This window comes from Anomaloglossus baeobatrachus, chromosome 6, assembly GCF_048569485.1.
Source record: "Anomaloglossus baeobatrachus isolate aAnoBae1 chromosome 6, aAnoBae1.hap1, whole genome shotgun sequence".
NCBI classification, from domain to species: Eukaryota; Metazoa; Chordata; class Amphibia; order Anura; family Aromobatidae; genus Anomaloglossus; species Anomaloglossus baeobatrachus.
The window spans coordinates 535829336-535855467 of record NC_134358.1 but is presented as its reverse complement, the minus strand read 5'-3'; the positions used below and the strand labels follow the sequence as shown (position 1 = coordinate 535855467).

The following is a 26132-nucleotide window of genomic DNA, read 5'->3' as shown; positions in this document are numbered from 1 at the left end:
CCGATTAACGCTCGCTCATTACCGTAACTATTGTCCTTGGCCAATGGTGAACTCTGAGAGGCAGCGGGACACGGATCAGTCCGTGTAAGGAGGTTGGTGTAACCGCCTCTCTACAGAACATATTCTTTGTATTGTAAGTACACAATCATTTACCGCTGCCGTCATGTACTGGATGTTGATAAATGGTCAGATGACGAGAGACCAAATGTGGCCATGGTTTTGCTGACATAGCATCCTCATCCTATCAGCCGGCGCAGACTAATTACTTTGTGTAATTGCTGATGGTTTTAAGCAATGAATCATTATGTAGAATGCCCTTCTCCTACTAATGCTGCTGTAACATTGAAAACATAGATCTATGAAGAACAAAGGTTCATAATAGTTGTGATGGCTGCAACACGCAAGTCATAAAGAGTCCTTCTTGCGAACCGTGTGTCGTGGCCACTCGTGAGCACATTCTTTCATTATGGTCCAACATAGCTGGGATCTACAGCCAACTGTCGCGGGGACTGGATGACAGGAGTGGACACCTAGGCTGACCCTCAGACTGGGAACCTTGCTCTGTCCACCAGCTCAGAGGTACACTTGATGGTAGTGAGGTCTGAGTGAAAAAAAGGGGGTTTCAGCTCACCAGTTTGTTGCAGATTCAGCTGGATGAGCTCCAGGATGGTGCTCAGTAGACAAGGGAGGCTGTAGATAATCAAAGTAAGGAGGACTCCAGCACAAAACGTCCATGCAGACAAACATTTGTGAGGATTAAAAAATCATCTTTAATTCCTAGTAGATTAAATACATGGTGAGCATAAAATTTCCTATGACAAGGAAATTAGGAAATTTTATCTTCACCATATATTTTATCTATTAGGAATTAAAGATGATTTTTTTAATACTCACAAATGTTTGTCTCCATGGACTTTTCGTGCCGGAGTCCTCCTTAAAGTGAGGTCTGACTCACTAGCGTGACCCTAACTCCTGCCCAAACCCTAATGTAACTCCCCTCCTTCACCTCTACCCAAGAGGTTAGCCGGGATCAAAAACACAAACCACACAACTATACATGGACAGGGGAAAATAACAACTCATACACATGGCAATCACACACAAAGGAGCGAATAAACGTGCACAGGGGAAAACAACAAAAAAGGGGGGAGTAAACAGACAACTGAGAAACTTCCACACCGCACAATAAGCATACCACGGACTGCTGCAGTCAGCACCAATGCTGCAGCCAACACAGCAAGTAGCAGAGTGGGCTCCTCCCACTGCTTTCACCTCCAGGCCAGGCTTCCAACTGAATGAGACTAATCGGCGCCCTCTGCTGTGAGCAGAGGGTATATATAGGGACTGGGAGTTGTCCCAAACCGGAAACACCTGAGGAGGGGATGCCGTGCTTGCTGGAAAGGAATACAGACATTAACCCTCTCCAAGCATAAGGAAAGGGAATACATTTAATGTCCAGAGTCTATAAGCAAAGAGACTCTAGCCCAGCACCATTAGTCTATAAAAAGATGGAAGACCGTCACACCAAAAGAAATGAGCGAATTAATCAGCTATTCATATAATCAAATTTGTTACCAATTTCCCCTAAAATGTCAGCAAATCTAACATTTTGCAGAGTCCATTTGCACAAAACCAGCAAAGTGGTAGCCAGCTTTCCACAATTTTGCTATCTTTTTTGAATGTTTGGAAGGCGTTAAAATGATGAATTAGGTTACACTCATCTCTCTCTACCAAAACCGCAGCTCCCTGGTCCTCTGTGACAGTCTACAGTTCTCCCAGTGCTCCCTACCAGTGCTCAGGCAAATGACTGGCCTCATGCAGTCACATGGGGGGGGCGAGGCACCTCCCATGAGCACTGGAGGCCATTCAGTGGAGGAAGAACCGAAGATTGGCCAGGAGGACTAGAGAGTAGAGATGAATGGACCTGAAGATATTTAGCTTCTCCAGGTTTGGAAGGCTTTTTAAGAAGGTTCAGTTCGGGAACCGGACTTGACCCGAACTTGATTCTGGACTCCGAACTTCATACAAGTCAACGGGGAACCAAAGTTCTATGCTGAGAAATAGCTTTAGAATAGAGATGAGCGGACCCTTGTATGTTCGGGTTCTCAAGGTTTGGCCGGACTTAAAAAAATTTGGTTCGTTAACTGGTCTTGACTCCAAACTCCATACAAATCAATTGGGAGCCAAACCTCTATGGTCATAGTAATTCTCTCTCTCTGACCTCTGCTCTCCGCTCTGCAGCCTTTCAACAAATTTTGGCAGAATAGAAAACGCCCGTGCTCGGGTTCGAGTACTGGACACCTGGTGTCCGGTATGAACCATGAATATTACCGTTCAGGTTCACTCATCTCTACTAGAGAGCTGTGATGAAGGCATAAGTATAGGTAAGGGACTGGGACAGGTCAGTAACGTTATGTATGTTTATGCTTTGGGGTAGGTTAGAGGCAGAAAGTGAGATGAGAAGAGTGATACAAGACTCATGGTGACAATTATATCTGGACCGGCCTGTCGGGTTAATAAAGGCTAATTTAAAACAAAAGCAGCAGATTTTTATTTTTTTTTATTCTCTAATAATGACTTATGGCAATGGAATGGCAATACATGAATTCCTGGTACTGAGTACTAGAGAATGTGCTAGAGATAGATAGATAGATAGATAGATAGATAGAGGGATAGATAGATAGAGGGATAGATAGAGGGATAGATAGATAGATAGAGGGATAGATAGATAGATAGATAGATAGATAGACAGACAGACAGATAGATAGATAGATAGATAGATAGATAGATAGATTTATAGATAGAGGGATAGATAGAGGGATAGATAGATAGAGGGATAGATAGATAGATAGATAGATAGATAGATAGATAGATAGATAGATAGATAGACAGATAGATAGATAGATAGATAGATAGATTTATAGATAGATAGATAGATAGATAGATAGATTTATAGATAGAGGGATAGATAGAGGGATAGATAGAGGGATAGAGGGATAGATAGAGGGATAGATAGATAGATGGATAGATAGGAGAGATAGATATATAGATAGATAGATAGATAGATAGATAATGGATAGATAGATAGATAGATAGGAGAGATAGATAGATGATAGATAGGAGAGATAGATAGATAGATAGATAGATAGATAGATAGATAGATAGATAGATAGATAGATAGAGGGATAGATAGGAGTGATAGTTAGGAGAGATAGATAGATAGATAGATAGAGGGATAGATAGATAGATAGAGGGATAGATAGGAGAGATAGATAGATAGATATAGAGAGATAGATAGATAGAGGGATAGATAAGAGAGATAGATAGATAGATAGATAGATAGATAGATAGATAGAGGGATAGATAGAGGGATAGATAGGAGAGATAGATAGATAGGAGGGATAGATAGGAGGGATAGATAGAAGGGATAGATAGGAGAGATAGATAGATAGATAGAAGGGATAGATAGGAGGGATAGATAGATATCTAGCTAGCTATCTCCCATTCAGAGGCCTGCTATTGTGGCGCCCTGGACTAGCCAGGTCGTCACAGATAACACACAAACACCCCCACCCCCATTAGACCGGGACACCAGCCAAACAAAGACCCTTGTTGCCTCCCTCCAGTGTCTGATTTCCACACCAGGTGGGGCGGAGCCAAGCAGTTGGCCCCACCCACCGAGGAGTTCACAGGCCTGGAGGCGGGAAAAGTGACAGAGTTTGGAGTTTGAAGAGTGAGGAGTGAACACTTGGGTGTCTGGGTTTGTGGCCCAGGCACTGACAGCAAGGTTGGCAGACGGTGGTAGCCGTCTGCAGGAGTGGTGAAGCAACGCGGAACCGTAGGACCGGGGTCGGGCGACGGCCCGCCGGTACCGACAGGGGAGCGAAGTGAAGCCAGCACACACAGGCTGGGCCATCGGACCCCGACCAGGCTTGGAGCCGCCGACAATAGTCAAATCCGAATGTGACTGGAACCCCAGGGGTTACCTAACAACCAAAGACCCGATAGAAGGCAACCGCCCACACCGTGAGGGTATACAGCTACCGCCTAGGGCTAGAGACCCAAGGGCCAGTGCCTGCGGGCAAACGGGCTCCTCCGGCACCCATCCACCAGGGAGCGGACTACCGTTGGGGATCCATAGTAGTCAACTGAGAACATCAAGGTGCAGGGAAAGACAGCCGCCATCACCTGTCCGGGGAGGGACACTGCAGCCGGCTGCGGGACCCGTCCATCCAGCCGTTTGGTTTACCAGAGACTCTGTCATTGACTGCCTGAGTGAGTACACCAGTGCCATCCGGCACCACGCCGCGCTGCCCCTGCAACCCTGCATCCCAGCCATCCTGCCTCCCCGTCACCTCACCGGGCCCCGGGACCACCGACCCCTACCCACAGAGGGGTAAAACAACATCCCAGCTGCTCCCTACCATCGCTCCTGGGATCCCCGTCACCAGCAGCGGTGGTGCCCATCTTCACCACAACCCGTGGGTGGCGTCACGGACTAAATCCCCCAAACCAACCACCCCTTTCACTCACGGGCGAGGAGCGCCGCTCGAGTCCCCGGATCCAGCCCACCACTCGAGCCACCGAGCAGCCGCAGCAGCGCCAGACCCGAGCGATAGCGAGCGACCAGCAGCGGCGGCATCCTCCCCGCCCGTGACAACTTGGCGTCACGAACAGGATTGAACCCCTCTACTTACCAGTAGAAATGCGCCTTGTGATCTCCGCCGGCAGTGTCCGGCCGAAAATTTTGAAGCGCCGCCATCTTGGCGTGAAAATCTCCCGCTCAAGCGTCTTCTCCGAGCAGGGAAGGCGCGAAAGCCAAGCCCCGCCCCCAACAAACGGAAGTGCTGAAGAGTACCAAGGGGGTGCGAGAGTGTGTCTGCCTGATGTAGCCGAGGCTATGGAAAGCGGGGACGCCAGGACTCTGCAAGATATTTCATTCCTGGAGGCCGAGCAAGTAGGATGTCCGTCCCGTCCAGCAGACCCACGCCCGGAATAGCGGCATGGGTGGAGGCTCGGGTGGCCCAGTTAAGCCGCAGGCTGTAGACCCGGCTCCAGCTCCTGGTGCAAGAATGGGAGGCTGGAATGGTGGAAGTGGTGATGACCGTGCAGGCCCATGAGGCGAACACAGAATCGGAGGAGCGGGTGAGTGACCCACGCCCCTGTGTCTCAGAGGGACCGGTCGCTGAGGCCGAGGGGCCCGGTCTGCCGTCGCTCAGCCAGCTGCGTTCCCCGCTGCCCGTATTGGTCGGCGCCACCCTGTCGGCCGGCCAGCTGCTCCTGAACCCGACAACAGATGACATCACCCCCGCCTGCGAAGATCCACCTGCAGGTGCTGCCCGCGAACGACAACTTGCCCGGCCAGTCCCGACCCCGCTCCCCTGGGAGGCACCCGCTTCCAAAAGGGAGTCATCCCGTCCGGAGGCGGCCGCATCCAAAGAGGCCCCGGCAATCTGCCCGGCTAGTACAGAGGTGGAGGGTAGCCCGCCTCCCGCCCGGAAGGTGACGCTGACCGCTCCCAAACTCCAGGCCTCGGCTGAGGCTGCGGAGGGTTGCCGCTGCGAGGCAGCAAAGCAGGCCGCGACACAGCGGTGCCCCCCTAACCAGAAGGTGCCAGTCATAGCCCGCATCGGGTGGTACCAGCTGGGCCCAACCCCCGCGCTGGAGGAGCCGCCATGTTGGGAGCGGCGGCCAGACCTGATGGGACGACAGGCAGATGCCCGGGAGAAGGCTGCAATCCTGGCCCGTACTGTAGAAGCAAAGGATGCTCTCCGGAGGGCCTCTCCTGAAGCTCGGGGCCCGGTCTTCAAAGGTCAAGTCCAGCAGTTCTACCCCCGGCGAGGATGGGGGTTCATTCATGAGCCCTGCCTGGGAGTCGAAGCGTTCTTCTCCCGTCGGGACGTGCACAGCCAACTGCCTCTGGGCCATCCGGAGCGTGACCTTTGTGCGGGAGAGTTGGTCACCTATACCTGCCATCTGGGAGAGAGGGGCTGGTTCGCCTTGGATGTCCAGAGGAGGGTGAGCCATGACGATCACGAACAGCCCCGGTCACTTCCCACGCCATACAGTCCTAGGGCGGATCCGGAGGAAGTGAGTGATGATGGTGACCTTACGTAGTGGCAGCGGTTCGCCGTTGCAAGCAGTTGTCCCCCGTTGGGACCCTCAGCAGTTTGATTGAATGACTTTAATGAACCGTGAACCTTCATCTGATTGTCCATGTGATTATTCCGGCTGTTGCCGGCAAGTTGTCCCCGAGGGACCCTGTGTGCTTTTACCCCCCCTGCATGAGAGACTACTCATGGACATGGCCGAGAACTGGTAGGCCACCCACGAACTTGTGGGCTTGTAAATAAGTTGAGGGGTGATTTTCCGTCGGAGCCGCCTCCGGAGAGGCAGATTGGGGGAAGGGCCTGCAGCAGAGCAGGCTGGGGCCCGGCCACTACCAGGACCGGTGGCCATCCTCCGGGGGTCAGGGGTCCCCCAAAGACATGGGGTCCCCTGAAATGACAGCCGGGTGCGAGTAACCGTACCCGTTCCCACTCGGGCAGCCTGAACCTGGACTGGGGTCAAGGGGTGCTGCCCACTTCTTAGGGGCAGCATCAGGGCTAGATTGCTTTGGTGGGAGAGTGGAAGACATACGTGTTTATTAAAAATGTTTTGTTTATATGTGCAACGTTCAAGCGTCCTAACAAAAATAAAAAAATTGTTTAAAAGAACTGAGAGTCCTCAGTGGTTGATACCTTTTAATGGCTAACTGAAAAGATGGTAATAATTGCAAGCTTTCGAGACTACTCAGGTCTCTTCATCAGGCATGGTATAACACAAAATCTGAAGAGTCACATATTTATACACAACAGGACTTAGAATAGTGCAGTAAAAAAAAAAACAAAAAACAAGTTATATAAAACAGAACTATCTCTATGGCAGGGGGGAAAACTGTAGTGGCCATAAATACTGCTGCAGTTCAGTGTGAAAGTTTTATTGTCCTCTATATAATAATTAAATATGTGACTCTTCAGATTTTGTGTTATACCATGCCTGATGAAGAGACCTGAGTAGTCTCAAAAGCTTGCAATTATTACCATCTTTTCAGTTAGCCATTAAAAGGTATCAACCACTGAGGACTCTCAGTTCTTTTAAACAATTTTTTTATCTACTGGCTAACACGGTACAAAGATATATTTTACTTCTAACAAAAATACTTATGTTTGAAAATGTTTACCTGTTATTTATATTTTTACAAGCTTTTGAAAAAAAATAAAACCGGTGATGGACGTGCAGCCCGCGGACGGTCTGCATTTCACCAAGGGGGAATGTGACGCCCTGGACTAGCCAGGTCGTCACAGATAACACACAAACACCCCCACCCCCATTAGACAGAGACACCAGCCAAACAAAAACCCTTGTTGCCTCCCTCCAGTGTCTGATGTCCACACCAGGTGGGGCGGAGCCAAGCAGTTGGCCCCACCCACCGAGGAGTTCACAGGCCTGGAGGCGGGAAAAGTGACAGATAGAGTTTGGAGTTTGAAGAGTGAGGAGTGAACACTTGGGTGTCTGGGTTTGGGCCAGGCTTGGAGCCGCCGACAATAGTCAAATCCGAATGTGACTGGAACCCCAGGGGTTTCCTAACAACCAAAGACCCGATAGAAGACAACCGCCCACACCGTGAGGGTATACAGCTACCGCCTAAGGCTAGAGACCCAAGGGCCAGCGCCTGCGGGCAAACGGGCTCCTCCGGCATCCATTCACCGGGGAGCGGACTACCGTTGGGGATCCATAGTAGTCAACTGAGAACATCAAGGTGCAGGGAAAGACAGCCGCCATCACCTGTCCGGGGAGGGACACTGCAGCCGGCTGCGGGACCCGTCCATTCAGCCGTTTGGTTTCCCAGAGACTCTGTCATTGACTGCCTGAGTGCCATCCGGCACCGCGCCACCCTGCATCCCAGCCATCTTGCCTCCCCGTCACCTCACCGGGCCCCGGGACCACCGACCCCTACCCACGGAGGGGGAAAACATCCCAGCTGCTCCCTACCATCGCTCCCAGGATCCCCGTCACCAGCAGCGGTGGTGCCCATCTTCACCACAACCCGTGGGTGGCGTTACGGACTAAATCCCCCAAACCAACCACCCCTGTCACTCACGGGCGAGGAGCGCCGCTCGAGTCCCCGGATCCGGCCCACCGCTCGAGCCACTGAGCAGCCGCAGCAGCCCCGGACCCGAGCGATAGCGAGCGACCAGCAGTGGCGGCGTCCTCCCCGCCCGCGACACTATACTCAGCAAATCCAAAGTGTTGTATTGATATTTGCCTATTTATCGATCTATCCATCAACCATCTCTCTATCCATCTCTCTATCCATCTATCTGTTTATCATTTATCTATCTTTCCATCTATCTATACCATTCAGAGAGCTGCTATACTTAGCAAATCCTATGTTTAAAGCCTGCTTTACACGCTGCAATGTATCTTACGATGTGTCGGCGGGGATCACGTCGTAAGTGATGCACATCCGGCATTGTAAGTACATTGCAGTGTGTGACAGGTACATGCGATTGCGATTGAACGTTAAAACGTTCATCACACGCACATCGTACCTGTCTCTAGAATTGCACGTCAGGTTGTTCATCGTACCCGGGGTATCGCACATCGCAGTGTGTGACACCCCGGGAACGATGAACAGATCTTACCTACGTCCTGCGGCTCCCGGCCCACAATGCGGAAGGAAGGAGGTGGGCGGGATGTTTACGTCCCGCTCAGCTCCGTCCCTCCGCTTCCATTGGCCGGCTGCCGCGTGACGTCGATGTGACGCCGAACGTCCCTCCCACTCCAGGAAGTGGACGTTCGCCGCCCACAGCGAGGTTGTATGGCAGGTAAGTACGTGTGACGGGGGTTAATCGTTTGTGCGGCACGTTCAACAAATTGAACGTGACACACATACAATGGGGGCGTTGCAAATTGCATACGATATCGTATGCGAAATTGCAACGTGTAAAGCAGGCTTTAGATAGATAGATAGATAGATGGATACATAGATAGATGGATAGATAGATAGATGGATAGATAGATAGATGGATAGATAGATAGAGGGATAGATAGATGGATAGATAGAGGGATAGATAGATAGATGGATAGATAGATAGATAGATAGATAGATAGATAGATAGATAGATAGATAGATAGATAGATAGATAGAGGGATAGATAGATAGATAGATAGATAGATAGATAGATAGATAGATAGATAGATAGATAGATAGATAGAGGGATAGATATATAGATAGATAGATAGATAGAGGGATAGATATATAGATATATAGATAGATAGATAGATAGAGGGATAGATAGATAGATAGATAGATAGATAGATAGATAGATAGAGGGATAGATAGATAGAGGGATAGATAGATAGATAGATAGATAGATAGAGGGATAGATAGATAGATAGATAGATAGATAGATAGAGGGATAGATAGATAGATAGAGGGATAGATAGATAGATAGATAGATAGATAGATAGATAGATAGATAGATAGATAGATAGATAGAGGGATAGAAAGATAGAGGGATAGATAGATAGATAGATAGATAGATAGATAGATAGATAGAGGGATAGATAGATAGATAGATAGATAGATAGATAGATAGATAGAGGGATAGATAGATAGATAGATAGATAGATAGATAGATAGAGGGATAGATAGATAGATAGATAGATAGATAGATAGATAGATAGATAGATAGAGGGATAGATATATAGATAGATAGATAGATAGATAGATAGATAGATAGATAGATAGATAGATAGAGGGATAGATAGATAGATAGATAGATAGATAGATAGATAGATAGATAGATAGATAGGCAAATGTCAGTCTATCTATCCATGTATCTATCTATCTATATATCCATCTATGAAATTGGATTTGCTGAGTATAGCAGCCCTCTGAATGGTATTAATAGATAGATGGATAGATAGATGAAAAATGGATAACTAGATAAAGAGATGGATAGGTGAATAGAAAGATGGATAGATAGATAGCGGGATGGATGGAAAAGATAGATAGATAGATAGATTAATAAATAGATACAGAGATGGTAAGAATATGAATAAGAGTATGAATAGATAGAGGGATGGAGGAGAGATAGACAGATAATAGATGGATAAATAGATGGACAGATAGATGGATGGATGGAGAGATAGGCGTATATCTATCTAACACATTGGATTTCTGAGTATAGCAGGCCTCTGGATGGTGTCGTCTCCTCGCTGGGTGGTGGACACTTTGCCAGATTCATATATATCCAGTCTTGTTGTTGCCTGCGCTGGCGGAGGGGCTGAGCCAGGCGTGGAGCGTTTCTGATACACGGTGTTATCTCCCTGTGTGGTCTTCCTTTCGGCAGAGTCAGGCACGTTCTTCTGCCGCAGGCTGAGGTTGCTCCATGGCATCTTCTGCCTCAGATATCACTCCTCCATTTTTAACAATAAGTTTGTTTTTTTCTGTTCCTCGTCCTTTTCCCTCTTCTCGGCTGGATATTTGCACAGCGCTTGTAATGTTTTCTGCTTTGGCAATATTCCCGATATAATGAGATTTACATGGCCGTGTTCCTCCCCTGATTCTGCAGCTCATGTACTGTGTGAGAATCTATTTTCAGCTGTTTGTGCTCAGGATCTCTGGCATCAATGCTCTGCACAATAAAGACGTTCCTCACTTTCAACAATTTCTTTTTCTTTATAAGCAGGAAGGTTTTCTTGCTGGGATCCACAGCAATCAGTTATGATCTTCGGGGTAACCCAGCAGTAAGTTTTCAATTTTACTGCAGCACCCCCACAGGGGAAGTGAAGCATTACACAGTTGGATCCTCCAGAGTGAGAGATGCTTTCACCCTTGGCTGCTTTTTAAAGGGAATCTGTCAGCAGGTTTTTGCTATGTAAGCTGAAGCCAGCATGCTGTATGGGTTAAAAAAAAATAACTATGTCTCTCATGAAGCTCTGTGCTTTTAAACTAAAGGCTTTATCACTTAGTGATTATCATTGCTGGGTCTAGCATGTCAGTCCGGCTCGCCCCTTCCTATGATTGACACCTCACTGTCAATGTACAGTCTCTATAGAGAGCCTGATGTGGGCGGTGGCAGCTCTCTCAGCTCTGCTATATGGCTAAAGCTAAAAATTCTGATTGTGTCAGAATGGCTGCAGCCAGTAACCTAAGTGATATACTATTGGATTCAGAATCTCCTTGTCTACATTATGCTGCTCTCAAATTAGATAGCAAAATCCTGCTGACAGATTCCCTTTAAGGGTTCTAATTTCAGAAACCTCCTCCATTAACCAAGTGGTATACATTTGAGGATGAAGGTCTTCATAAATAAAAACAAGGTCCCTACATGCAGGGCTGTATTTTGCCTTCGTGCTGCCCTAGGCACTTTAAGTGGTCGCGCCCCTTAGTGACAACGTAAAACTGAGTTTTCGCACACGACATCTGTTTAAGGCAGATCTACTCTGTAGCACACTTTAAAAAGTATCAATAAGAAACGAACCCCCCCCAATGGGAATCACCACAGGCACATCAAAACATAGCATGAGTATAAAATATTCCCACCACACCGTCCCCACTTATATACTGTGACTGTCACACTGCCCCTAATAAACTACACACTGCCCTCCCTTATAAACTACTGTATATCCACCACACCTTCCTCGATTATGAAATATGATCTGTACATTGTGAGGAGGGAGCAGCATGATGTGAGGACAATGTCCCATGCATGCTGCCCCCTCCTCACAATGTCCTATGCATGCTGCCCCCTCCTCACAATGTCCCATGCATGCTGCCCCCTCCTCACAATGTCCCATGCATGCTGCCCCCTCCTCACAATGTCCCATGCATGCTGCTCCCTCGTCACAATGTCCCATGCATGCTGCTCCCTCCTCACAATGTCCCATGCTTTCTGCCCCCTCCTCACAATGTCCCATGCATGCTGCCCCCTCCTCACAATGTCCCATGCATGCTGCTCCCTCGTCACAATGTCCCATGCATGCTGCTCCCTCCTCACAATGTCCCATGCTTTCTGCCCCCTCCTCACAATGTCCCATGCATGCTGCCCCCTCCTCACAATGTCCCATGAATGCTGCCCCCTCCTCACAATGTCCCTTGCATGCTGCCCCCTCCTCACAATGTCCCATGCATGCTGCCCCCTCCTCACAATGTCCCATGCATGCTGCTCCCTCCTCACAATGTCCCTTGCATGCTGCCCCCTCCTCACAATGTCCCTTGCATGCTGCCCCCTCCTCACAATGTCCCATGCATGCTGCCCCCTCCTCACAATGTCCCATGCATGCTGCCCCCTCCTCACAATGTCCCATGCATGCTGCCCCCTCCTCACAATGTCCCATGCATGCTGCTCTCTCCTCACAATGTCCCATGCATGCTGCCCCCTCTTCACAATGTCCCATGCATGCTGCTCCCTCCTCACAATGTCCCATGCATGCTGCCCCTCCTCACAATGTCCCATGCATGCTGCTCCCTCCTCAAAATGTCCCATGAATGCTGCTCCCTCCTCACAATGTCTCATGCATGCTGCCCCCTCCTCACAATGTCTCATGTATGCTGCTCCCGCCTCACAATGTCCCATGCATGCTGCTCCCTCCTCACAATGTCCCATGCATGCTGCTCCCTCCGCACAATGTCTCATGCTTGATGCTCCCTCCTCACAATGTCCCATGCATGCTGCTCCTTCCTCACAATGTCCCATGCATGCTGCTCCCTCCTCACAATGTCTCATGCATGCTGCCCCCTCCTCAGTGTCCCATGCATGCTGCCCCCTTCTCACAATGTCCCATGCATGCTGCCCCCTCCTCACAATGTCTCATGCATGCTGCCCCCTCCTCAGTGTCCCATGCATGCTGCCCCCTTCTCACAATGTCCCATGCATGCTGTCCCTCTCCATGAGCTCCTAATGCTGCCTTCCTCTTTTCCATAATGAGACCTTCATGTTGCCCCACTCATGCTAAGACCACCACACTAACGCTTATGCTGAGACCCCCCACACACACACTACCCCACTCTTGATATTGACTCCCCTACATTGCTCCACTCCATACTGATCCCACACATGCTGCCCCTTCTTCACAATGAGCTCCCAATGCTGCCCCCTCTTATTCTGAGTCCTTACACTCCCCCCACCCAATCGATTTTGTCATTGCACTATCCCTCATCCCTTGTCCTTTGTCTCTAGCATTAGCCCCTCTCTCCCACTCCCCCAGCATCAGCCTCTCTCCCCCAGCATCAGCCTCTATCTTCCCTCAGCATCAGCCTCTCTTCCCCAGTCTCAGCCTTTGCCTCCCCCCAGCCTCAGCCTGCCCCAGTCTCCGCCTCAGCCTCCCTCCAGCCTCCCTCCAGTCTCAGCCTCAGCCTCCCTCAAGTCTCAGCCTCAGCCTCCCTCCAGTCTCAGCCTCAGCCTCCCTCCAGCCTCCCCCCAGTCTCTGCCTCTGCCTCCCTCCAGCCTCCCCCCAGTCTCTGCCTCTGCCTCCCTCCAGCCTCCCCCCAGTCTCAGCCTCAGCCTCCCTCCAGTCTCAGCCTCAGCCTCCCTCCAGCCTCCCCCCAGTCTCAGCCTCAGTCTCCCTCCAGCCTCCCCCCAGTCTCAGCCTCCCTCCAGTCTCAGCCTCTGCCTCCCTCCAGCCTCCCCCCAGTCTCTGCCTCTGCCTCCCTCCAGCCTCCCCCCAGTCTCTGACTCTGCCTCCCTCCAGCCTCCCCCCAGTCTCTGCCTCTGCCTCCCTCCAGCCTCCCCCCCAGTCTCTGCCTCTGCCTCCCTCCAACCTCCCCCCAGTCTCAGCCTCTGCCTCTCTCCAGTCTCAGCCTCTGCCTCCCTCCAGCCTCCCCCCAGTCTCAGCCTCTGCCTCCCTCCAGTCTCAGCCTCTGCCTCCCTCCAGTCTCTGCCTCTGCCTCCCTCCAGCCTCCCCCCAGTCTCTGCCTCTGCCTCCCTCCAGCCTCCCCCCAGTCTCAGACTCTGCCTCCCTCCAGCCTCCCCCCAGTCTCTGCCTCTGCCTCCCTCCAGCCTCCCCCCAGTCTCTGCCTCTGCCTCCCTCCAGCCTCCCCCCAGTCTCTGCCTCTGCCTCCCTCCAGCCTCCCCCCAGTCTCTGCCTCTGCCTCCCTCCAGCCTCCCCCCAGTCTCAGCCTCTGCCTCTCTCCAGCCTCCCCCCAGTCTCAGCCTCTGCCTCCCTCCAGCCTCCCCCCAGTCTCAGCCTCTGCCTCTCTCCAGCCTCCCCCCAGTCTCAGCCTCTGCCTCCCTCCAGCCTCCCCCCAGTCTCTGCCTCTGCCTCCCTCCAGCCTCCCCCCAGTCTCTGCCTCTGCCTCCCTCCAGCCTCCCCCAGTCTCAGCCTCTGCCTCCCTCCAGCCTCCCCACAGTCTCAGCCTCTGCCTCCCTCAGTCTCAGCCTCTGCCTCCCTCCAACCTCCCCCCAGTCTCAGCCTCTGCCTCCCTCCAGCCTCCCCCCAGTCTCTGCCTCTGCCTCCCTCCAGCCTCCCCCAGTCTCAGCCTCTGCCTCCCTCCAGCCTCCCCACAGTCTCAGCCTCTGCCTCCCTCCAGTCTCAGCCTCTGCCTCCCTCCAACCTCCCCCCAGTCTCAGCCTCTGCCTCTCTCCAGTCTCAGCCTCTGCCTCCCTCCAGCCTCCCCCCAGTCTCAGCCTCTGCCTCCCTCCAGTCTCAGCCTCTGCCTGCCTGCAGTCTCAGCCTCTGCCTCCCTCCAGCCTCCCCCCAGTCTCTGCCTCCCTCCAGCCTCCCCCCAGTCTCAGCCTTTGCCTCCCTCCAGCCTCTTCCCAGTCTCTGCCTCCCTCCAGCCTCCCCCCAGTCTCTGCCTCTGCCTCCCTCCAGCCTCCCCCAGTCTCAGCCTCTGCCTCCCTCCAGCCTCCCCACAGTCTCAGCCTCTGCCTCCCTCCAGTCTCAGCCTCTGCCTCCCTCCAACCTCCCCCCAGTCTCAGCCTCTGCCTCTCTCCAGTCTCAGCCTCTGCCTCCCTCCAGCCTCCCCCCAGTCTCAGCCTCTGCCTCCCTCCAGTCTCAGCCTCTGCCTCCCTCCAGTCTCTGCCTCCCTCCAGCCTCCCCCCAGTCTCTGCCTCAGCCTCCCTCCAGCCTCCCCCCAGTCTCTGCCTCTGCCTCCCTCCAGCCTCCCTCCAGTCTCAGCCTCTGCCTCCCTCCAACCTCCCCCCAGTCTCAGCCTCTGCCTCTCTCCAGTCTCAGCCTCTGCCTCCCTCCAGCCTCCCCCCAGTCTCAGCCTCTGCCTCCCTCCAGTCTCAGCCTCTGCCTCCCTCCAGTCTCTGCCTCTGCCTCCCTCCAGCCTCCCCCCAGTCTCTGCCTCTGCCTCCCTCCAGCCTCCCCCCAGTCTCTGCCTCTGCCTCCCTCCAGCCTCCCCCCAGTCTCTGCCTCTGCCTCCCTCCAGCCTCCCCACAGTCTCTCCCTCTGCCTCCCTCCAGTCTCCCCCCAGTCTCAGCCTCTGCCTCCCTCCAGCCTCCCCCCAGTCTCTGCCTCTGCCTCCCTCCAGCCTCCCCCCAGTCTCAGCCTCTGCCTCTCTCCAGCCTCCCCCAGTCTCAGCCTCTGCCTCCCTCCAGCCTCCCCCCAGTCTCTGCCTCCCTCCAGCCTCCCCCCCAGTCTCTGCCTCTGCCTCCCTCCAGCCTCCCCCAGTCTCAGCCTCTGCCTCCCTCCAGCCTCCCCACAGTCTCAGCCTCTGCCTCCCTCCAGTCTCAGCCTCTGCCTCCCTCCAGCCTCCCCCCAGTCTCAGCCTCTGCCTCTCTCCAGTCTCAGCCTCTGCCTCCCTCCAGCCTCCCCCCAGTCTCAGCCACTGCCTCCCTCCAGTCTCAGCCTCTGCCTACCTCCAGCCTCCCCCCAGTCTCAGCCTCTGCCTCCCTCCAGCCTCCCCCCAGTCTCAGCCTCTGCCTCCCTCCAGCCTCCCCCCAGTCTCAGCCTCTGCCTCCCTCCAGTATCTGCCTTTGCCGCCTCCCCCCCCGCATGCGCAGATCTCTGGTCTGCATTAGAGACACTCCCACGCTCCTTATGAATCCACTTACCTGCTCCAGTGCCCACCGCCATCTTCCTGGCTCACGTGAGTATCCTCTTCTGACACCGGCTTCCATCACGGCGTCCTCCGCGGCGTCCTGCTGCGAGCTCTGCATGTGACGTCCACACAGCAGTGGACGCAGCACAGAGGAAGGAGCTGATTGGCGCGCGCCTGTGACCCCGGAAGTGCAGGCGCCGGCAGTTCCGGGGTCAATCAGCTCCCTGTGCTCGGCGGCCACAAAAAAAAAAAATGTAAAAAAAATTTTTTTTTTTTTTTGCTGCCAGAGGGTGCCGCCCCTCACAATCTGCCGCCCTAGGCACCGGACCACGGGTGCCTAGTGGTAAATACGGCCCTGCCTACATGACACCACCACAATCCTTCCCACCTGTGGTAGATGTCTCCAATGCTGTGGAGTTTCTGACCACTCATTAAAGGGGTTGTACAAGAATTATATATATATATATGTATGTATGTACATATATGTATATATATATATATATATATATATATATATACAGTATATAATATATATATATATACAGTATATATATGTATATATATAATATGTTGATGACCTGTTGTTGCGATAATTCATCACTATTACATTAGTGGGGTTCTAACACCCAGCACCACCAAGAACCAACTGTTTGCTGCTCCCACTGCGATCACATATACAATATACTGAGCAGGAACGGTATGGATTAAACACTGTGCAGTGCTCATTCTTGGATACTGCAGCTTACCTCCTATTGAAATCAATTGTAGCTGAACTGCAGTACCCAAGAATGGCCACTACACAATATATGGCGCTGTGCTATTCCTTCTCTGTAAATTGTTTATCCTGCTTCAATGGAAACTACAAACATCTGCTAATCTCTTTAAAAAAAAACAAAACCATTTTTTAGATTATTGTCCCCACACCAGGCTCCTTATAACAGCACAAAACACAAACAAAAGGACATAGCAGCACTCTGTATTCAACAAGACATATGCAAACACCCATTAGCACTTATGTGTTTTTAATTAGTGTCAGTCCTATCTGCCCATATATTTGTCGACTTTTAGCCAAGGAGAGGCATAACACTAGGATAGGGTGCTATCAAAGAAAGATCACCTTGCCGCGGTTGTTGGGCACACATGAATTGGCCAATTTTTGAGCTAAGAACCTTCATTTTTCTAAGCTTATTGCATATAGCATTAATGCAGTTTAAATTGCATATATTCTATGTTTGCATATGTCTTGGCGCTTACAGGGTGCGGCTGTATCCTTTTATTTGTGTTACATGTAGTTATAGCAGTTGGCACTTGTTCACATTTGTTATTTTTTATTTGGAGATGCAGGGGTTTTTTTGTTTTCCCTTATAACAACAGCCTGAGCTCCTCTAGGGTACATACTATACTCAGAGTCTTCCTTTACCCTTGTTTTGACAGTTATCCCTGGTAACTAATCATTTCATAAATACCCCTTTACTGTCTAATTGTCTTATTAAACACATGACTATTTCTCCACTGTAATTCCAGATATCCTGCAGGGAAAATGTTGTACATTATAATTTTCTCATTGTTTGTATCAAGTCCAACGAGTATCAATGAGAGATATCATAAATATCAGTGCTGTATTAGAGTTGGAGACTGATGTACAGAGCTGGAATAGTGGAGTGGGAGACTGATGTAGCAGATATAGAATAGTGGAGTTGGAGATTGGTGTAGCAGAGCTGGAATAGTGGAGTTGGAAACAGATGTAGCAGAGCTGGAATAGTGGAGTTGGAGACTGATGTAGCAGATATGGAATAGTGGAGTTGGAGATTGGTGTAGCAGAGTGGATTAGTGGAGTTGGAAACTGATGTAGCAAAGCTGGATTAGTGGAGTGGAGACTGATGTAGCAGAGCTGGAATAGTGGAGTTGGAAACTGATGTAGCAGAGCTGGAATAGTGGAGTTGTAGACTGAACTTTGACATTGTTGTATTCAAGTTGGAAACCAATGTAGTTATTGTTGTAATGAAGTTGGAAACTGATGTAGCAGGGCTGTAAAGTGGAGTTGTTAAGGAGTTGGTGAATTATGCAGCAATGCTGGAATAGTGGATAAAGACTGATGCAACAGAGCTGGAACAGTGACGTGGTAGTCGAGTTTGGAAACTGATATAGCAGAGCTGAAACAACAGAGTTGTTGTAGCGAGTTGGAGACTGAGGTAGTTGTGCTGGATTGGGGAAGTGAGAGACTGATGCCACAGAGCTAGAACAGTGGAGCTGGAGACAGATGTTACAATGCAGTAAATTAGAGTTGTAGTGGAGTGGGAGACTAATGTAGTAGAGCTAGAACAGTGGACTTGGATACTGACCTAGCACAGCAGTAAAGTGGAGTTGTGGTGGAGTTGGAGACTGATATAGCAGAGCTAGTACAGTTGAGTTGGAGACTGATGTAGCAAAGCAATAAAGTGGAGTTCTTTTGGTGAGGTTGTAGACTGATGCAGCATAGCTGGAACAGTGGAGTTGAAAACTGATGTAGCAGAGATGGAGCACTCATGAACACTTGAAATAAAAACCACAATGAATACCCAAAGTTGTAAAGTGGAGTTATTGAGGTGCAGTTAGACTGTTGCATCAGAGCAGGAATAGTGGATAAGGACTAATGGAACAGAGCTGGAACAGTGACATCCTTGTAGTCAAGTTTTAGACTGATGTAGTAGCATTGTTGAGTTGGAGACTGAGGTAGTTGTGCTGGAAAATGGAGTTGTAGTGGAGTGGGAGACTGAAGTAGCAGAGCTGGAACAGTAAAGTTGAAGACTGATGTAGCAGAATATTAAAGTGGAGTTGTTTTGGTGGACTGATGTAGCAGAGCTAGTACAGTTGAGTTGGAGACTGATGTAGCAGAGCAATAAAGTGGAGTTCTTTTGGTGAGGTTGTAGACTGATGCAGCAGAGCTGGAACAGTGGAGTTGGAAACTGATGTAGCAGAGCTGGAGCACCCATGAACTCTTGAAATGAAAACCACAATGAATCCCCAAAGTTGTAAAGTGGAGTTATTGAGGTGAAGTTAGATGGTTGCATCAGAGCAGGAATAGTGGATAAGGGCTGATGGAACAGAGCTGGAACAGTGACATCGTTGTAGTCAAGTTGTAAACTGATGTAGTAGCAGTGCTGAAACACCAGGGTTGTTGTAGTTGAGTTGGAGACTAAGGTAGTTGTGCTGGAAAATGGAGTTGTAGTGGAGTGGGAGACTGATGTACCGTAGCAGAGCTGGAACAGTGGAGTTGAAGATTGATGTAGCAGAATAATAAAATGGAGTTGTAGTGGAGTGGGAGACTGATGTACCGTAGCAGAGATGGAACAGTGGAGTTGAAGATTGATGTACAGAATAATAAAGTGGAGTTGTTTTGGTGGAGTTGTAGACTGATGCAGCATAGCTGGAACAGTGGAGTTGGAAACTGATGTAGCAGAGCTGGAGCACTCATGAACACTTGAAATGAAATCCCAATGAATCCCCAATAGGCTGCTTGTGCGTGATAATAGAGACTTACATTGGAGCCATTGAGATCTGTTGCACGATTGATCTGGCACACACTGAGCCATAATACCTAATCTGTGTGTGATAATTGTGCAAGTAAATATACATGTTCTGGAGCTCAAATACACAAAATGCAGAGTGTTTGGTAATTTCTATCATATCTCCAGCGCTTTCTCTAAACATCGCCAACTTTTCCATCTCATTTGCTGTGTGCATTGTTTGCCGCTATATAGAATTGCTTCCTACAACAAGTCTTCTATTTGACCTTTCCAAGTATTGCTCATTGAATTGTTTCACTTGCGATGAGCCTACCTATAGGCCCCCCGGCGCTTGTCTAATGACTTATCCATCATCATCCTGTCACTAAAATAGAAATAAACGCATGGCGCATCCATTGGCAAATTCATTTAGTATTGCATCTGGGATCTGCAGCATGAGGAGTCAGCACTTCTCCGGATCTGTTTGCCCAGTCATTTAAACAAGTTCATGGGATGAAAATGCTGAAAAGTGTCTGTATGGGGAGTTTATCTGAGCAAGTATGGAGCCTAATGGTAAAGCTGATGTCTTGTATTCCTTACTGAAAAGTCTTAAAGGCGTTGTCCACCTTTGAGGATATTTTTTTCTTACTTAAATGCATGTAACTGGGGCTTAAAATACTTTTTACCTTTGGTTTTGTTAAAAATTTGGCACCGTTTGTCGCTCATACCCCTCGTGTTATACTGTCTATAGCTGTCCGCAAAGTGAATTAAACAGTAACTGTAGCTTTAATTTTGCTCAATCTTTAGTAGTTTTATTTTTTCTCATCAACCATTAATACACGTGAAAGTAAGAAACATTATGATATATCTCATTTATCTATCTCATCTCAAAAATCTGCTTCTTTCTCTTCCTGGACTGATCTTTCATTTTCAAAATTCTCAATTTACGGGTAAAATGTGTCTTCAGTGAATACAGATTTTCCCATTACTGAGATTAGAGGTGACAGTTGGTGCTCTTAAAGTTCTTTGAAGAACTTTAACTGTCATATCAGGAGAACTTGCAGCAGAATTTCTGTGTGTTCCGCTAGCTCCTCCCTCCATAGAATCTTAAAAGCACCAACTGCCATCTCCTATCTCAGTAGTAGGAAAATCTGTCTTCACTCAATACAGATTTTAAAAATGTTACTTCTGAATTAAAGGGAACCTGTCACCACCTTTTTGGACTATAAGCTGCGGCCACCACCACCGGGCTCTTATCTGCAAGGAGTTTGTATGTTCTCTCCGTGTCTGTGTGGGTGTCCTGCGGGTTCTCCGGTTTCTTCACACACTCCAAAGACATACAGATAGAGACTCTAGATTGTGAGCCCCAATGGGGACAGTCAGTGTTCCTGATGTATGTAAAGCGCTGTGCAATTAATAGCGCTATATAAATTAATAAAATTATTATTATTATTATTATTATTAATTATTATTATATACATCATTCTAACATGCTGTATATTAGAGCCCAGGCCGCTGTGACAATATAAAAAACACTTTATAATACTTACCTAACGGTCGCGGTGGAATAGGACCTAATGGGCATCTCAGTTGTCTGGTGCCAGAGCCCCTTCTTTCGGCCATCTTTGTTCTCCTTCTTCTCTAGCCACGGTGCATGCATTCCGGTACGGAGCAGGCGCACTTTGATCTGCCCTGAGCAGGGCAGATCAAAGTATTGTAGTGTGCCTGCGCAGGACCGGCGAGTGTGTATGTCGTGGCCGCGTCATGCACACAGGCTTCAGAAAGAGAACGAAGATGGCCGAAAGGGAAGGTGCCGGCACCGGACAATGGAGATGCCCATTAGGCCAACCGAGAGACCGTTAGGTGAGTATTATAAAGTGTTTTTTATGTTGTCATAGCGGCCTGGGCTCTTATATACAGAATGTTAGAATGCTGTATATAAGAGCCCGGTGGTGGTAGCCGCAGCTTATAGTCCAAAAAAAGTGGTGACAGGTTCCCTTTAAGAGTGAATCATGAGTCCAAGGAGAGAAAGAAGCAGATTTCTCTGATAAGTTATATTACAGTGTTGCTTATTTTCATCTGCACTATTGATTTATGAAATAAAAATTACTTTTTAACTAACAATCTGTCTGTGAACTCGCTACGACGATCTGAAAGTGGAGTTTGTAACTCTTATTTTATAACCACATCAAAGTTAAAGGGAATCTGTCAGGTGATTTTGAAGTACAATACTAATTTTATCTCTCAATAGGGCTTAAGGAAACCTTTCAGGATCAGTAACTTGCATTGCTCTTTGTTATTTTATCTTATTTAAGCACCATAGAATTCAATCTGAGGTAGTAGCTAGTCAAGCATATGAAAATACAAACTGCATATTCACATTCACTGCTCCTCCCTCCTCTCAGTGCATTCACGATCACTGCTGAGTGGTGGGATGGGGAAGCAAGGAATATGCAGTTTTATTTACATATGCTTGACTAGCTACTACAGCACACTGAATGTTATGGAGCTTACAACAAGATAACAAGATAACGTACAGCTATAAAAGTTTCTAATCCTGAAAGATCTCCTTTAAACCCTATTTAAAGATAACATTAGTATTGTACTACAAAATCACCTGACAGATCCCCCTTAAATGTGCAGGGAAGCGAAAGCCTTATAAAATCCAAATGGTGCAACAATTTTAATGACACACAATTTAAAAAAAAATAAAATATATATATATATATATATATATATATATATATATATATATATATATATATATACTTTTAGCCCCAATCACCATGTATTTATGTAAAAAAAATTCCCAAAGATGGATGAGCCAATATAACATAAATATACACCATTTATCATTAAGTCCATTTTGCAGTATATTTGTATATTTATAGATTGTTAACCACTTTGTTTTTCTGATACAGGGCTCCAAGTGTAGACTTGGAGCCACGGGTAGCCATAAACCATTCTAGTGTTTGAGTGTCTATGCTGACCTCTCTCCATCATAACCAGTTCCTACAACAACCCCAGATATCAGAACTGGAAGAGGGAGCAATGGAAGAAGGCAGCCATGTCTGATAAATCATATCTTCATGTGGATTTCCAGATGTGTGTGCATCACCTACCTGTGGAAGAGATGGTCCCAGGGCCTGGGTTCCTGGTATCAGGTGGATGTAAAGATGCATGCATTCAAAACCCAAAAGTATATGCGAGCAAATGTTACTATCTGTGACTGCACTGTGCAGGCATGAACTGAAAAACACAGTTCCCATGAGGGAATAATTTAGAAGAGTCACCAGGTCAGAAAGAACTGAGAGTCCTCGGTGGTTGATACCTTTTAATGGCTAACTGAAAAGATGGTAATAATTGCAAGCGGTACAAAGATATATTTTACTTTTATCACCAGGTCAGGTGACAGTTATGGCACTTTTGTCTAATTTTAAAGCCTGTAATGCTCAAGAAGGGGAGGATTTGGTGCTAAAACTTCAGAAGAGGCAGACATGTAAGCAGCGGCACGGGGTCGTGGCCATTACTGCAGTAGAAACCCCGGGAACCAGACTTTATTGGTCAAGTATTGAAGACAAATCACTGGGAACCAGACTTTGTCGGTCAATCACTGAAGACCAGTCACCGGGAATCAAACTTCATTGGTCAAGCACCGAAGACCAATCACCAGGAATCAGACTTCATTGGTCAAGCACCGAAGACTAATCACCAGGAACGAGACTTCATCGGTCAATCACTGAAGACCAGTCACCAGACTTCTGTGTCGCTGATTAGCCAACACAGGCCTGAGCACCGAGCATACCTGAGCACAGTGATGCCCACACGAGTGGTCAGCGTACGTAAAGCACTCAAACACTGTTTTTTGGTAAAGTCCATCCAAACTTTACATTTCAGGTTCACTCATCTCTACTCATGGTCTGCTTTGTTTCTTTCCAGATGCAAAGAAAAATGGCAGGGAACAAGATGCCATATCTGGTCTCCAGAAATATCTCCCCATAAATCGGAAGCTGATACCACTGGTAAGAACAAACTCATATAACAACTGCATTACTGTACTCATTTTAGCTGACATTTTTATTGTCATCAGTGGTGCATATAATAGAGGGGGCCCCACTGGAAAGATCATAATGAGACCCCCTTATGGTGAAAGATATGTATCTACTCAGACTGAAAAGCCTGGTGTTTGTTTCCCCTTCTACGTTTTCTAGTGACACATAGGCCAATGCACAGCCTGTTTGTTTGCCCCGTTCCTAAAGAATAGTGACCTACACAAGTCATTGCCACCGAGTAGTGAAAGAGGTGACACCAACCAGTGCTTGGCTTCTTTACTCCAAGAGCCCATAGCAGCCACATCTAAATGCCATACATACAAGTTGTGTAATTTGTGGTTCAATATCATCTTGTGCCATTCAGCAAAAATAAGCATCTATACATATTTAATAACCCATAGAAGCCGTCTCCTCAAACCAATTTTGCCAGAATTCTTGGGTAAACTTCTTCGAAAATTTGAAAAATTTTTATACAATTCGTAGTTTCTTAAAAGTGTTGCATGTTTTGGCATTTTCATGCCAGTTTCTCCCAATTCTGCCAATATGGAGGCTCATGCCACTGGTTAGATGCTCCTGATTTAATTATGGGGTATCCTAATGAGGCGCATCTGACTTCTTCATGCCCCTTATCAAGACTAGTGAGATAATTGCTAGTGTTTTCACTTGGAATTCTATTGGTGGCAAATGCATTTGTTAGGCTGGAGTCACACTGGTGCATGACTCACATGAGGATCATATCGCATCGTCCGGACTGGCCACCGGCTCTTCTGACAAGATCATGTCACTTGCATAAAAATACATGAAGCTGACATGATCCTTTTCGGAGAGCCGGTGGCCGGTCCAAATGATGCGAGACAATCCTTGTTCAAGTCCCAGCCAGGAGACAGACCCGTTTCCTAGCTATGCAGAGATAGCAGAGGTGGAATATGCAGCTGTCCATCATTAATGACATCTTATGGATATATCATAAAAGCGTTTGATAGAATTACCCCTTTCTGGTCTTGGGCACATGGGTGTTACTGTTACTGAAACTTTACTCAATTGAATCAGGATCCAATATGGTAGTAAAACTGAAGCAGTCCTACAGCCTGAGGCCTTAAAGGGGTTGTCCACTATTAGGACAACTTTTTCTGAGTCCACATGTTTCCCCAGGTAAAATAATAAAGCCTATACTCATCTCCCGTGTCTGGGCTTGTGGAGCCAGGTCTCACATGGGGTTGTGACATCATGCGAGCCCAGCATCCAATCAGTGCTGGCTTCTGTCTCCAAACGCGCAATCAACAGGAAGTGAGCACAGCCGCAGTGCTCACTTCCTGATTTCTATCTTGTTTGGTCCAAAGGCGGGGAGACAGAAGCTGGCGCTGATTGGACATGGGGCTCTCATGACGTCACAACCCCACATGAGCCCCACACACAATCGGAGCTGGCTTACTTCTCGCCCCTTTGGGCCATAGTGCATTCAACAGGAAGTGAGTGCAGCCATAGTGCTCACTTCCTGTTGATTAACTTGTTTGGTCCGAAGTCAGAGAGAAGAAAGCCGGTGCTGATTGGACGCGGGGTTCGCGTGAAGTCAAACCCCACATACAATCAGCACTGACTCACTTCTTCACCCCTTCAGACCAAACGCACAATAAACAGGAAGTGAGTGCAGCAGAAGTTCACACTTCCGGCTGATTAGCTTCTTTGGTCCGAAGGGGTGGAGAAGGAGCTGGTGCTGATTGGACATGGGGCTCGCATGACGTAACAAACCTACGTGTACACCGACACTGCGAGTCCAGAAACCACTAGAGAGGCACTGGTATGGGAGGTGAGTATAGGCTTTATTATTTTACCTGGAGGAAACGTGGAATCAGAAGGGGTTGTCTTAGTAGTAGATAACCCCTTTATTGTCATGAAAACACATGGCAACATTGATGCATTGATTCCACTAAATACATACTATATATTGGCTGCCAAGCTGATGTGTCTACTTCATTTTAAGAGCGTGTTACTCTTCCGTGATAAACCAAGAAGTCACCGAGGCATGACTGTCTATAGGAAGACCTAACACCAGACTGACGGTGCCTATAAACACAAGGGAAAGTGTGCCGCCCCCACATCAGTAGCAGCCGGGCTGCTCGGGTCCGGATCCGCAGTGGCTCGAGGGGTCTCCGGACCCAGGGGTCGCGCGGACACTCAAATAAAAAAATGAAAAGGGACGTATATGTACGGGGATTGCTGTGAATACTTTGTGACGCCACCCACGGTGTGTGGTAAGATGTAGTACCACCGCTGCTGTTAGGGAGCACCCGTGGGCGATGGGATGGCAGCTGGGTGTTGACCCCTCCGTGGGTAGGGGTGGAGGCCCCGGGGCTCAGAGTCCAGAACACGGGGAAATGATGTGGGTCGGAGGTGGTGCGCCGGGCCGGACCGGGTGATGTTGGTGTACTCACTGTTGAATAATTGCACACGGGTCCGTTGGTAAGCCAAGGGGTCAGTGGCCAGCTTCCGCGTCCGGGTGTATTCGGGTCCCACTCCCGGCTGGTGTACCGATGTCCCTTCCTCCTGCACTCTGTA

The 26132-nt window shown here is 48.7% G+C and overlaps 1 protein-coding gene across 1 annotated transcript in view; it reads left to right on the top strand.

Moving 5' to 3' along the window:
• The window catches only part of MALRD1 (MAM and LDL receptor class A domain containing 1), a 746310-nt gene that overhangs the window by 697426 nt on the left and 22752 nt on the right, over nucleotides 1-26132 (top strand). Inside the window, exon 37 of the mRNA XM_075315583.1 lies at nucleotides 23464-23546. Coding sequence (XP_075171698.1) covers nucleotides 23464-23546 — 83 coding nt within the window. The remainder of the gene's footprint in view (nucleotides 1-23463; nucleotides 23547-26132) is intronic.